Source organism: the organism of the source record quoted next, unplaced genomic scaffold (assembly GCF_019419815.1).
Source record: "Pyrus x bretschneideri cultivar Hongxiangsu unplaced genomic scaffold, Pyrus_bretschneideri_v1 Contig91, whole genome shotgun sequence".
Taxonomy (NCBI): domain Eukaryota; kingdom Viridiplantae; phylum Streptophyta; class Magnoliopsida; order Rosales; family Rosaceae; genus Pyrus; species Pyrus x bretschneideri.
Genome location: NW_025999833.1, coordinates 416574 through 431679, shown reverse-complemented (window position 1 = coordinate 431679; position 15106 = coordinate 416574). Strand labels below are relative to the sequence as shown.

The 15106-nt window shown below is 38.5% G+C and overlaps 1 protein-coding gene across 3 annotated transcripts; it reads right to left on the bottom strand.

Moving 5' to 3' along the window:
* Positions 1 to 355: 355 nt before the first annotated feature.
* Positions 356 to 5695, bottom strand: LOC103952898 (protein NLP5-like). 3 transcript variants are annotated; one of them, XM_048576805.1, is made up of 5 exons: positions 5191 to 5695; positions 3835 to 4849; positions 3022 to 3069; positions 2016 to 2931; positions 356 to 1672 (listed from the first exon to the last, which is right to left on the bottom strand). In XM_048576805.1, the coding sequence occupies exons 2-5, from the start codon at positions 4717 to 4719 to the stop codon at positions 795 to 797; spliced, it is 2727 nt and encodes a 908-aa protein (XP_048432762.1). In that variant the 5' UTR covers positions 4720 to 4849; positions 5191 to 5695; the 3' UTR covers positions 356 to 794. The 3 variants fall into 3 exon arrangements, with proteins under 3 accessions (XP_048432762.1, XP_048432763.1, XP_009362861.2); XM_048576806.1 differs by having other exon boundaries at positions 5325 to 5695; XM_009364586.3 differs by having other exon boundaries at positions 2016 to 2928; positions 5191 to 5693.
* Between the last annotated feature and the right edge of the window lie 9411 nt (positions 5696 to 15106).

Here is a 15106-nt window from a genome sequence, read left to right as displayed (position 1 = left end):
TTGTTTGTTTGGCTAACATCAACTTCCTCCTCTTTTTCGGTAAATGTATTAATGTACGTTCACCTGAGAACAAAACAACTCAGGAAACCAGTTTAACCCAAAAACACAACTCATAAAACCAGAGTAAAGACGAGGAGTAATGATTGTTTTGATTTAGGATGCACCCAATTCCTGGTTTATTAAGGGGCCGTTTATAAACCATTACGTATTTTCTTCCCTATCTCTAACAGACGATAGAAAATTAGAAATCAAATGGATATCAAACTGGACCCTTTTCTTTTCTTTTCCTTCCATTGTACCCTTTCTTTTCTTCCAATTATACCCCTCACGGAGGGCACAATTCCAGATACGTAAGTAAATAAACAGGGCTATTTAATTGGCAAAAAAAGTACGTAAATAACATACAGACAACTATCAACTAACTTGTAATTAACAAAAGAAAGAAAAGAAAAGGGGGAAAACACTTACGGCTAGCTAATACTGATAGACCAACAATGTAGAGTTAAGCTAGCCTGCAGTTTCATGGAGAAGGATTATCTCCCCTCCTAATCTCTCTCCCCTTCCCTCCCCTTCTATTTGAATGATCATAGTTATGTCATGCCAGCAGCCTTGCTTTTCGTTCCGCACGATGCAAACCTTCCATATTTACATTGCAAAGATTTCATATGCTCCAAGCACCCATCTATGCACTCAGGCTTCAACGTCCCTACTAAAACTAACCGATGCATCCCCATTTTGTTGACTGCAAACTTGTGCTACTTGAGTGTCTGCAACCTCAGAGAAGCATCTTACAATCACAACGGTCTACCTATCATACCTTTCAAATGGTGACGAGAAATCTGGAGAGAGAGCTTAATTGTGTGGCTCTGTGAAGATCGGCATACATCCACACACTCCCCTAAATCATCATCACATGTTAACAACACCCATTCTGAGTCATCATCCAAGTATTTTATATCGAAATTACTCATGTCTTGTATGCTAAATCGCTTTGCGATTTCTTGCACCAAATCTTCATATCTCCAATTACTTTGCATGCGGAACCGGGTTTTCTCATCCCCATATGCAACTTTTACTCTTTGAACCTCTACTTGAGTTACCCGGCCATTATTTTTCAGCAAAGGTGGAATCGACTGCAGATTTTGTTGCTCACAGAGAATTTTCTGGCTCTGGGATCTTGGCAGTAGCTCCATTCGATCTTGGCCAAAATCATGCAATCCTGCCTCACTTCTAACCCTCTTTAGTACACCATCTCTTGAGCTATCTCCAACTGGATCATCATTACCAGCAACGTTACATGAGAAGGGATGTTGCTGTGTCTTGCTGGAACAGCATTGGCTTGAACTGGAATTCTGACTGCATGAAGATGGGGGAGATTTTGATGCGGTAGCTTGGGGGCTAAAAACACCACCTTCAGGTGACAAGTTTGTCTGGTTTGGTTGGTCACTCAGCTTTGAATTTGAAAATGGGCTGGTCCCCGATAAATTTGGAGACGTTAGCTCTGGGAAGTTCGTATAGAAAGAGTTGATTTGGAAAGCACCAGATGCGCCTTCAACTGAGTCGATTACAAGTTGGAGTTTCTGTAAAGAGTGACCAACCTTCTTTATTTTTCGAGATGGCCAACGTTTAATCCCATGTTGTCTGCATATCCTTTTCAAGGTTGTTGAGCAAACTAAACATGAACAGTTTGTAAAAGAAATGCATTAAAATTTTGAACGATGAAACCTTCATAGCAGAAAGTTCAACATAATCCACATAAATATAGAATGCTGCAAGACATTAGATTGCTAGTAGATATTAGCTGGAGAAACAGAAAATACTAATGTGGGAAACTTTATTTTGGAAGATTGCAAGGTGTATATGTAAACCATACAGATTGTACAAGTAAAACGATCATAAATTGCACAAAGTATACATACATTGGTCCCACTACTCTGAACGCCACCAAAATTCCATACGAATATTCACAACTAAAACATCAAACAGGAAGCAGGTTTATCACAAGAAATGCTTACCTCCAATACTCTTTGCAGCATCTTTCAGACTACCAGAAAAATATTTTCGAAGAACTTGCAAGTTGATATCTTTTTCTGCCTTGGCACGTCTTTTCTCTCGTGTCTTACTCGCACCAACAGTTGAAAAGCTAACCTCACCCTCACCCAAAACAGAAAACTCTTCTCTACACTCAACACTTTTTAGGTTTGAATCTTCTTGATGCTGCCTTAATTTTGACAATTTCACACTCAGCACCTTGCGTTGTTTTTTGTTTGGGAACATTGAGACAGCATTACCATTCTGTTGGACCTCTGTGAAACAGGCAACATTACTTGGTCCAGGATCTGACGGGACTATCACCTCACTGACATGAAATTTAGTTTCCTCCTCAACTTCCTTGTCTGTGACAACCCGTAAGCTCCGGCATGTCTGTTGTATAATCAAGGACAGTGAATTAAGCATCTTTTTCTGTTCTTTAGGATCCCTGCACTCCAATGGCAAGAAGAACTCCAGGACAAAATCAGTTGAACCAATGTCGGTGCTCCGTAGACGTATTGCAACAGCTGCATGCAAATTGAACATCCTGGCATGGTGAGATAGAGGATACTCTGTCCTGAAAAAGGAAGTCATGTCATCTGAGAAGCATGGCTGATTGGTCATAAAAGCTCTTCCAACGATGCCTTGGCCTCTTAGCAAGTGATGCTCAGAACACGCTTCATGAAAACCCTGGATATAAGGATCAGCCACATGACAAGCATGATCCACAGTTGAAACACAGTGGATGTAGTTGTCATCAGAATGTCGACACCCATCTTTACCCTGTTCGATGCATGACACCCAGGTTTGTGCCAAGGGTAATTTGTGCGTCTCACATGCAGATCTCAAGATCTCTTGGATCTCGGGTAACGCAGCGTGATAGGGCTTGTCACACCCCTGCTAAGATAATCCCACCAAATGACCTTAGAACAAAAATCAAAATATGCTAATATGTGATAAATCAAGCTTCCTTCAGATCTATCCGTTTACCTTTACATTTTCAGTACTCAAATTTCTAGAACTTCGAAGATCAACAGCCTGCAAATTGTAAAGCTTGTCTACATCAGAAAACAACATTCATGTGAATCTCAAAAGTCTTCTTCTAGGACCTTATCCGCGTAACACTCAAGATAAGTTTTCCCTCTTTTTTTCCAGTAAATTGAACGAAATAAACAAAGGAACGGAAAAAAGAGGTTTCTACTCGTATGTCCATCCTCAAATTGGAGTTTATATCCACTGATTCAGAAGCTCATAGTGATAAACATCAGAATTGAGTTTCCAATTCATGGGTGTGACGGAATATCTTTTAAAGTTTAAATCCATTAACTATTATCTCAGTTTGGAAAACAGGCTTAGAGGATTAACAAAAGAGAAACTTGCTCCATTAACATGAACACAAAAGAAGATAAAGCAAGAACCTTTACAATGTTAAGTTAGATGCCACGCATACAGTTCGATTTGGCATGAGGATGCCCTTAAGAAAAATTGAAAGTCTTCAAAAACTAAAGAAATAGTGTGATACGACATCTTGATTATAGTTATATCATCTCTAAGAATCATGGGAAACTCTTGTAATATTATTTGTCAATTTTTATAACAAACCTTATAAACTCCAAGTGCCTATTGCAGTGATGTGAAAGGTGAAGAAAGTTGAGGTTCCACCATAAAACCAATTGGTAATATGAGGAGTAGCCCAAACTCTTATAAGCCCATGCAAGGTAAATCCTCCCATCAATTAGGACTCCTCAACAAAAGGAAAAAAACCAAATGAATGAAATTATGATACATGGAAAGAGTACAGACCTCAAGTGCCTTGCAAATGCCATCAATGTCAGGTTGATACCTTATCTTCTGGTCGGTCGTAACAACCTCAATAACACCCAAGCAAGTCCTACTACCTTGTTCAAAGATTGGAAGGGCTAGAGTTCCACTTACATCATACTGTTGAGCATGGCCAACCCGTGGATACTCATCACTTGTAAAGTATCGAGCATCAGGAGTCCACTCAGGAACCTTACCCGAGAAAACCCGGCCAGGCAACCCCTTGACCATCTCTGTTGAATCCTCCCCAGTTGAGAACTGGTAATTAACAGAGATATCTCGATATTTAGCAAGCCTGGAACAGCTAGGATCAAGACAGAAAAGTTCATTCGTTGTTAAAACATCTCTACCCCCTCTATTCACTGGCACCCATACTTGTACTAGGACATCTTTGTTTCTCATGACCTCTCTGATGTACGTGAGTGCCGTCATTAATCTCTGCGTCACAGATGATGCAGACCCATCATTTCCAGTGGGACCAATCCACCACCTTCTGCTCAATTCACGACCTATTGTAGGATTCTCTGATTGACCAGAGTACGCCACAACATCTTCTATCATATTCTGGCAAGGAGACTGAGGATTCGCAGGACCTTCCTCGAGTTGTTTAAAGAATGGGGTTTGCATCTCCTCTTGATTACTGTTTTGAGACGGGTTCATGGACATATTGCCATTGGTCTCCAACGTATGCCAAATAAAGGAGGGGTTCAAGGGGGTATTGGGGAGGCTCTGATTAGGAAACTCAGGTCCATCTCTTGCTTCCAACCAGCATCCCTCTAAGAAGAGTTCATCCATGAAATCCAAATCCATAGCGGAATCAGGTTGAGCTCCCAGCATGGTAGCTGGTGACAGAACACCATCATCCATTACAGCCCCTTGCAGAAGCCTCACTTTCCGGATTCAGTTCCGCTGTATCCCCCAGCCTTTAGGTTCGAAAACTCATTAATCTTGGCAAGAATTCAAGTCTTGTGTGCCCGGCCTTCAAATCCCAGTCTGTCTGAATTCCCCAAAATAATAAACAAAATTCTTCAGAGTAGAACAAATGAACAAATAACAGAAGAAATTGCAAACAACTCTGTTCATGGAATTAACAAGGTAAAACTAACTAAACCAAAGCAAGGAAACGGGAATTAAATTGTGTATGTATTTGTTACTGTGCAAAGATTAAGATTATATTCTGTTCTCCACTCGTAGAAATCCCATACGAGTCAATGATGCAAGAACTGATCAAATATCACCACTAATCAATAATTATTAGATTAATGCAATGATTCAAATCTTCCAATGTCAATGATTCAAATCAGAAGGCAAAAACGCAAGAAATTAAATAAAACCCACCTCCCACAGATTTTCAAGATTCCAATTGAAAATTCAAGCACTTCACTTCCACAGTTCCACTAAACAAGAAGCAATCCAGTCTCTGAGACCCAGAAAACCCAAAAAAGAAAAAGAAAGAAAAAGGAATAACTCACTGTGGTGAAGATTCTTGTAGATACCCAGGTCAAGTGGAAGTGGGTATTTATTTTATTTTTCTTGGTTTTATTCAGCCAAGCTGCCCGCAATACAACAAACAACAAACAACCTCAGAAAAGACCTCTGGATGGAAGCGGTGGTTGTTTCCCACGATTCCAAAGTTTCAATCTTTTCCTTGAAGAAACTAAGAATATATTATGATTCCAATCCAGGCAATCTCATTGTGTGAGAAAGAACAAATGGACCCCACCACACACGTAGCAACCCAGCATGGCCATTCTACTTCTTGCTTTAAAGTCAACTACTAACTCGCCAAACTACACAGACAGAGAGACTGGGTCAGAATAGCGAGCTTGGGATCGTAATATAAGATGAAGGAATGAGCAGTTTCTTTCAATTCACTGTGTAGCCCATATTTTGAAATTTCGTGCTTATGCTCAAAAGCGTTTATATTATAAATTATTTTTAATTTTGCAAAAATTTAATTATATATAAAATGATTTGGTTATCATAAAAATAGATAGACAGATTCGTTAAATGAACTACGAATCATTTATTTATTTGTTTTAATTTTGTAAAAAATTAATTATATATGAAACGGTTTGGTTATTGAGCAGACTTCCCGACTTGAAACATCAAATTCAAAATCTCTCACATTTTTTATCTAGTTGAGAGTTGCGTTCTAACCACTAAGTCACTTGTTGTGATTATCTATTTGCTGACTAAAATTCAAAGTATACTTAGTCAACTAAATAACATTAATTTTAATTAATTTTATATAAAAATAATTTTTACTGAATATTTTATAATAGGCATGACATTCTTTGAATCAGTCAAATAAATTGAAGAGGAGAAAAAAAAAATGAAGAGGAATCTCGAACAGTCGAGTCTTTCTAAAAGAGAAAAGTTGAAATGAATAAAAAATAGAAAAAAAAGAGATTGAGAGAATCAGTGGGGGGTGATTCTTAATAGGATTCTCTTCAGATTCTCTTTGTAAATCTGGATAATCAATTAATCGTGTTTATTCATTATAAATTGTGCGGTTAAAAATTATTTTTAATTTTTAATTTAAAATTATATATAAATAGTACATAATAAAAATTAACTGCACGATTGATTGATTTTTGGATCCTTACGAAAAGGATCCGGAGAGGATCCTTATCCATTCTAACATGGTGATGAAGGGTGAAGAAAGCAAATGGAATCCGAAATTGTTCGAGGGATGAGTAAAATAAGGAGGGATCATACCTCGGCACTCACCATCGCCCACTTTAGGTCTACTCCTATGGCTCCCAACCTAACTCACCCTCCTCCTGTATTTTATTACAATTCCAATTCCAATGATGTCATTTTTTAATAAATTTTTTTGAATTATAAAATCAGAGCTATTATTACTTGACAGTTGTTGCAATAATATCTCGACATTTGGTACTAGTTTTTTTGTTAGAACCGAAAATGTAGAGATATTATTGCAACAACTCTCAAGTAATAATAGCTCTGATTTTATAATTAAAAAAAACTAGTAACAAATGTCGAGATATTATTGCAACAACTGTCAAGTAATAATAGCTCTGATTTTAGAGAGGCAAAAGGAGTGTGAGGCAGTGAGAAGATGAAGAAAGGTTGAGGAACTGTGTGTTAACGATCTCTCATACCTAGTGTCTTTATTTATATTTATTTAAACTGCATATTTATAAAATTATGTTTATCAACTAAAACTCCAACAAATTACCACTCTAAACATCTCTGTGACAACCCGTCCCTAATTTTACAATTTTTTTTTATTTTAAATGAATGAATTGACAAAAATACCCCTTGAGGTGAAGGTGTTAACTTTTGTTGACCTGCGTATTGGGAAATGTATGAAACATTCTTTTAGCATATCCTCGTAGTGCTCGTCACTACGAATGCGAAGGCGCAAGCGAAATCAAGATTGGAATTACGATGAAGATTTTACGGAACTACAAATCCAAGAAATACTTTTGTGAAAAATTTCTAATTTATATTTTATACATTTGTTTTGAAATTATTACATTATTACTTTATTATTAGTTGAGAGAAAAGAGTGGGGGTATTGGCCAATCGGAAAGATAAGGAGAAGAGAAAGAAGGAAGGGCATTGGCTGTCCAATAAGAGAAAAAAGGGGATGGATCAATCAGGAGAAGAGGGAGGAGAGTCTGAACAATGAGAAAGAAGAAAGAAGGGGAAAGGAGGAAGGAGAGGAACTGGCCGGGTTCCCCTTCGACCTGCAACCCAGTTTCGACCTAAAGGGTTTTCCGATGATTCTCATCCATTTTTCCGATGAATTCTACCCAACCCTTACTTGTATACACAACCCTAACCTCCATTCTCTCATTTCCACTAAAAATCCAAGGGTTTTGGCCTCGATTTCACAAGGAACGAAGCCGACGGCTTTGAGGACACCCAGCGGCAATTCGCTGTTTTCTGCAACCCTTCCCGTCGATCTCCACCATCAAAAAACTTCCCTTGAGCTCAAGAACAATGCCCAATCAGTGGTTGGAGCGTCAAAGTTGATTTGAGGATGAATCAAGAACACCTAAATTCTAGCAATTGACGGAGATCTGATTGTTGGATCGTTCCGAAACTTTAGGATGTTGTTCTAGAAGCTTATTGAAACTCTTAGAAGTTATGGATCAGAAATCTAAGGTGTGGATCTTCCGGATCGAGTTACGTAGGGTAGTGGTCCCTACTGTCGACCTTAATCGATGGTTGACTTTTGGTCAATAGGTTACAAATCATTCTAGAACGTCCTTGGGGATGTATTTTATGTAAGTTATGTGTTCCATCGATAAGAATTTTGAGACGTGATTTGATAATTGTTCTAGGCGACGATCGTTCATGATGCCTCGATATTCGTGCTAAGGAGTTGTAGTACAGACTTCAAGTGAGTGGGTCTTTTCCTTTTTATGGTATGTGTGTGTGTGTGTGTGTGTGTATGATTGATAGTTTCCATTTATACATTCAAAAAAGAATTTTTTACATACGCCTGGATTAAACTAAAGTTTATAAGAATTAGCGAAATGACGGAATTTATGAAATATGCTAGGTATGCTTATAATCTTTGATGCCATAATTATATCTACGGATATGAGTGATAGTATGTTGATTAGAATTATCGAAACATTGTTGCATGCTTATATTCATGTAGTATGCTCATCATTGCTGCACCCCAGTGTTAGTGTTCGCCCTAGGCCAAGGCCAGCCTTTCACATATATGTTCACCTCTGCACCGCACGCTCGCCTTGGGTAAATGCCAGTCCTGTCGTACAGGTTGCATTAGGCAACTCCTACTCGTAGGTGACTGCGAATAGCACCAGTCTTCACATGATTGTAGCACTAGAGCGTATATTACGATTACATGTAGTCCTACCGTACAGGTCGTATTAGACGACTCTGACTCGTGTGCTAGCATAGATTGATGAGCATTAGTTCAGTCGTACAGGTCGCATTATGTGACTCTGACTTATGTGCTAGCATAGATTGTTTGAGCACCTGATTTTACTTATATTACTGTTAAGATTTTGTGATTTTGGACATTTGGAAACTATACTTGTTTTATGGTGAGGGGTTACAATATTTTTAGAAAGGTTTTTACAAACTTTATTTTTAGGCCCATTTACCCTTGTTTTTCACCCTTCCAAGTTTTAGGTTTAAATTTATTCACATTTCCACATCACTACACTTTATGGCTTCGTCACCCTCCGTGTGTTAGCCAACACAACTCAATTCGGAGTCTAGGTGGACATTCTGGGTCAGGGTGTGTCAGTTTGGTATCAGAGCATAAGTTTAGGTAGTATTGCATTCATCACACGTATGACGTAAGCATTCTCGATTCTTTAGCCTAAATGTTGAATTTTGCCACCTCGTCAACTACAAAAAACGTGTTAGGTTTTCTTAAGTTTTGGGTGGATTAGGTGACTTATTGACATTCGAGAAAATCGTTTTGGCGACTGCCCCTAGCTATAAACGACAAACCACCTTGCCAAGGAAAATTTTGTTTTGGAAATGAGTTGTTAGCCCTGCAGCCAGGCTAATGTATCAATGGTTATGTATCACTAGAGAATTACCAATCAATCCATCATTATCTTCTAACCATTCCAAGTTAGGAACCAAGACTAGTTTGATTCCTTGGCAGTACTCATTAGTATACCACCTATCTGAATTCCAATGAAGTTTTTCTTTTCGTTGAAATTTCTAGAAATGTCTCGTGTGACAATGTGGTGCTAAAAGGGTAGCACTCAACGGAAGAACATCTTGGGACAATCACTTTTGGTCCCCGATAACACTAATCTTTTCAAACACACTAGTGATCATTCTGGATCTTTAGGAGGAAGATCGACTCTCGTTTGAAGTCTGTTCTAAGGTAGATTATTAGCAAATTCCTTTTTTCCAACCTTGGAAAATTTCAACCAACACTGGTTTCCAGAACTTCTTTTGGTGCTATACTCATCATTTTGATAAGTATAGGCATGGGAATATGAGTTATTATACCTATAGTTAGTAGAAATCCCCGCGTAGCAAGTATTTTCCCTAGAATCAACTAAACCACCTCGCAGGACCAGTTTCTTACCAATCGTCCAAAACCATCCATCCGAGTAGGCTCTAACCTGCAATCAGCCTATGGTGGTGCTACTAATTGACGATATTATCCGATATCCAAGAACTGTCAACCAGTATTCAGGCGGTTTGATTTCTGATACCAGACAAAAGTGCTAGTATCTAGGAGTGATACCTTTATACCAAAATGTCAGTTTACAGTTTCAGGGTAGTGAACAATATTAAAATATCTTATGTGCGTTAATTAGCAGTGCGACTGTTAGACTAACTAACAATGACTATCTAAGTCGAAGCTCCTAAATCATGGAAATTTAGGAGCAAGCCTTGTCTTAGGACAGTAAATTCTTAGTGGTGTTAACCATATTACCCAATTAGGTAACCCAAACGTTCTCGACAAATCATTCTTGTGGACGCGTCCACCGACAAACATTAGAATCTAAGTACGAGTTAATCTCTCATTGTTAGAGTGAATTGAGTATCGAGAAAGTTGTGAAAACCTATTAGCACGTGGTGTAGTGAAAGGAAGTAATATGGTACGTTTCAAGGACGTACATCCAGGCGTCATTTCCCAAAATTTTACTTGGGATATCACCAAATTGTGAAAGTTCAGTACATCATCGACCCACTTCTTAGTATTACACCAATTTTCCTTGCTTCATATTGAACATTTTTGACATCATTGAGAAACTTAGTTACTAAAGCTTACCAATTAGGAATTTATCCAACCAAACGCCTTATCTAGGAAACCTCAAACCTATTCGCGAAGGCGAAAGGCCGAACCTTAAGGTTGTACCTAGATTTTAGCAACTCCATCGGGTGACGATTAAAAACTGTTTAAACCCTAATTTGAGCTAATGGTCTAGCCAACCAACCTTTGTTGTGACGACCCATCCCTACTTTTCATTGTAATTTCTTTTTCGTTGGTGTGAGTTGACGATTTTACCTTTTTTTGGACAAAAGTGGAATCTGACATGGACGTGGTTTTCGACTTTCAGTTTCATTTTCCTAGTTTCGTACTAAATTAGTACTCATCGCTACGAATGCGTGGACGCGAGTTAGACTCGAAACGAATCTGTAACAAAAAAATTACGCTTCGTTAAAGTACGTTAACTACAAATGTTTTTGTACATGCGCGTACAAATTTACAATGTCAGAACGCTGCCAAAGAGGCAGATTTTGTGCATTTTAAATTGTACAAAATCCATCAAATCTCTAAAAAATGGATCCTGTCTCCCAATTAACTACTAATCAAATTATTTAATTTGATTTTCACCAATCACATTCCACCATTTCTCCTCTCCATTCCTTTCCCGGTTTCACTCTCCACCACTCACATCTTTTCCCTCCTTGTGGCACCCAATCAGACTTCATCACTCTCATTTGCACCAACCAATCAAACTCAGTCTTCTCTCTCTCTTCGAAGGTCTCTCACTATCTTACTCTGCATCCCTATCAAACGAACACTAAACCCTTCAAACGTGACTTGAAAACTATACCATTGAACTCATCTTGACCCCACGAACACAACCATGCAACCAGATTCGAGAACGGATGATTTTTGACTCACCAACTCTGAAGGTCCAACTCGGTAAGTTTTGGTTCAACAATTTTCAGGCCGTTCACGGCTTAGCTAAGCCTCGGGAAATCCTAAGATCCTTCATTTCATTTCTATGGGTTGATTTTGATCTCGTGTACATGTTTTGAGTGAACGTTTTAGCACAGAAAGCTCGAGGGGGGGAGATTGCTCAGTTTTCCAACAAAGGAACTGTGACCATTTGGTCACTGTCAGCTCTTTTTTCCGGCTAACCTTGACTATGACTGGACTCCTAATAGGTATAGACTTGTTCTCTATATTCCTAACTTCAAAATGGCTTTTGAATCACTAAGTTTGGTTAACTATCAAGTTAGAAATCAACTCTGAAAGTTGGGAAGAAATTCCCATATTTCTGGGAAAAGTTGACCATGGCCATTTGGCCACTTTTAAGCCAAATTTCTGGACAACACGGACCACAATTGAACTTTCAGTAAATATAGATCAATTCATTACATTCCTAGCTTCAATTTCGTCTTTGTAGCATTGAATTTGGTTGAGAATCAGGCTCGATATGAGCTTGGGAAGTTGGACCTTCAACCTGCAAAACGTAGGAGCTCGTGAAGAAGTTGAGTATGCTTGTACTCGCGGCATGTGGGTGCGTGTGGGTAGCTCCCCTGTGCTTGGCGTGTAGGTGCGTGGCGGCACGTCCGGCCTCTGGCCGACGTGTGGTCGACATGTGTAGGTTCGTGACGTCGAATAGATCAATATTATATTCAAACCTTATGTTTGGGCAATCTACGGAGGTTTTATTTAAGTTACCGTTTATGTGTTATTAAACTAAGTTAATTAGTAAGTACACATATAAGGAAAACGTATCCCGAGGACGTACAGGGTCAAGCAAGGCTCGGAGACTTCGTTTCAATTGCGTATCTGTGAGTGGGTAGTTTATATATATATGGCTTATAGTTTCCACAAATGCATTTAAATGATTTACGCCTATTATGCCACAATTTTAATTTAATTTGATAAATATTGCCTTGTGATTGGAATTATAAAATGGTTATGGCATGTTCATACGCATATTTACCAACTTATAAATATGGTACTGTGGTAGAATACTAAAATGATTCTATAGGACGTGCAAGTAAATTCAGGTGAGTTTAGTTTATTGATTTGAATTGTATGGCATACATATATTCATATAGTTAGCTCATCATTACTACACCCTGGTGTTAGTGCTCCCGCCCGGGGCTAAGGCCAACCTTCATGTGTATGTTCACCTCCCACACCGCATGCTCGTTTTGGTTCCAAGTAGGTGCTAGCCTGTCGTACAGGTCTCATTAGTGACTCCAACTTGTAGGTGACTGTGCCTAGCACAAGTTTCACGTGATCGTAGCATTAGAGTGTATATTATTATTACACCTAGCCTGTTGTACATGTCACATTAGATGACTCCGACTTGTGTGATAGTATAGATTGATGAGCCATAGGTGCAGTTGTACAGGTCACGTTAGGTGACTCTGACTTGCGTGCTAGTATATTGTAAAGCACATGCCTATATTTCCATATACATTGTTGGCATACATTAAATCTTCATACTTATACGTAGTATGATTTTAAGGAAACTATATTTATTTTACGGCGAGGAGTTAGTTTATTCGAAAATAAAGGTTTTCTTACAAATGTTGTTTTGCTGACCCACTCAACTTTGTTTTTTGCCCCTCTAGGTTTAGTAGTTGTGCTTACTTATAAGCGAGGATTCTGGCAAATCTCAAGAGATGGTTATCTTCAGTGGTATAACCCTCATCCTATTTACTATATTGTCTTATGCTCTGACATCACATATGAAATGGGTTTAATCCCGCTCACCCGCACACTCTCTTGATTAAGCACTTTTAGGTTTTAATTTATTTACATTTTCCACATCACTACACATTATGGCTTCGTCACCTTCCAGGTGTAGGCCAGCACAACTCAATTCGGAGTCCTAGTGGACATTCCGGGTCGGGGTGTGTCATTTGTAACTCGAGTTTCTTCCATAGCCTAACCAATAATCAGCTTTATATCAAATTCTTCAAACTTGTTTAGAGCAGATACGTTTCTTGGGAGACATGCTCTCAGTGGACAATATTCTTTTCTTTTTCCCAAAAAGGTTGTAGTGGAAGGAAGTAGAAACTCTCACAAAGTGTTGTGAAATTCGAGATATCTTTGGTCTTGTTGATTTTATCAACAATTTGTTAGGAATCTCTTAGATGTGGTGTTTTTCTTCACATATCAACCGAGGAAAGTTAGTTTAGTTGAGATGTTGAATATGAACCGAAGTGTTGTCTTACCTCACCTTTATTTTACGCCTTTCGATGACATTGATCATTTTGGAAATCCACGATGATGTGTTCTTTGGATGTTTTGACTGTACAGAGGCACCATGGCGGAGTATCGTTTATATACTTTAATGGTTAGAACCGTTCATAAGGAACCATTTTACACATGACCTAGAGCCAACAAGTATCCTCTTCATTCGAGAACTGGATGACCTCTCTGTGGAGAAATGTGTCCAGGACCTACATCAATCTTAGACTTTTCAAATACATCCTTATTTGAAATAGGCTAAATTTCCAACAGCTGCAGTGGAAAAACTAAATTACCGTCTACGATTGCACAATCGTGTATCATCCCGGTTGTGCAAAAAGACATTAATTCCCCTTGAAATACTTCCAGCCTGTCTTATTCCATTTTAGCTGGAATTCACGAGCATTGGTTTGACGTTACTTACAAATCATCAAGAAATCATTCGAGTGGTTATAATCACTTTCTGCATTCGAATGGAATGGGAAATCTCACCATAAGCTCATGGTATGAGGTATTGTGTACATGTGGATATTATGATGATGCTTTGGTAATTATCGACCGATTGACAAATCAGCTCACTTTTCGTTGGTCCAGAGGAACTACATTTACACCATTTAGTAAAATTACTCATTCTTGATTTTCTTTTTCTTCAGATTTTCTGGTGTTTCGATCAACATTTACTCTATTTGTGATTCCGTATTCACCTCTTTGTGCTGGAAAGCACTTCCGATTACCCTTGAATACATATCTACCCTACTGAACTTCGTATTGTTCTAAAGCAAATAATCGTTAAGGAAAATCGCTTGGATATCTAATTTTTAGTTTTGACCATTAATGCTTCAATCACCCAGCAAATACTGTGTTGAATGAATTTTACCGTTGGTGATTAAATCTTCTGGAAGCTACCGTTGTAGCGAGGTGTCATGCATTCACTCACAGTTATCTTGTATCCTAGATTTGATGGACCTGTTTTAACCATCAAATTCTTAAGTGTTCTTTTAGCCTTTCTGACAAAGTTTTCACTAAATTCAAGAGAAATTCAAATGAATCTACTTGCTAAGGCGTTGGGGACTACAAGGTGTGCAGGTCGCTATTGTACCTCACAGTGATACGTGTTTCACTTCCAAGTTTTAGGAAGTCTTCCGAAGGCTATGAGTACAAGTTGTTGTCCGATACCACACTTCATCCTTAGACTAACGACCAGTCGAAATGAATAATCCGGATTTTTGTGGACATGTTGTATTTATCTGTTCTATAGTTTAGCATGATTGTAGTGGATACTTATCTTTGTTAGAGTTATGTGTAACTGTGGTTACACTT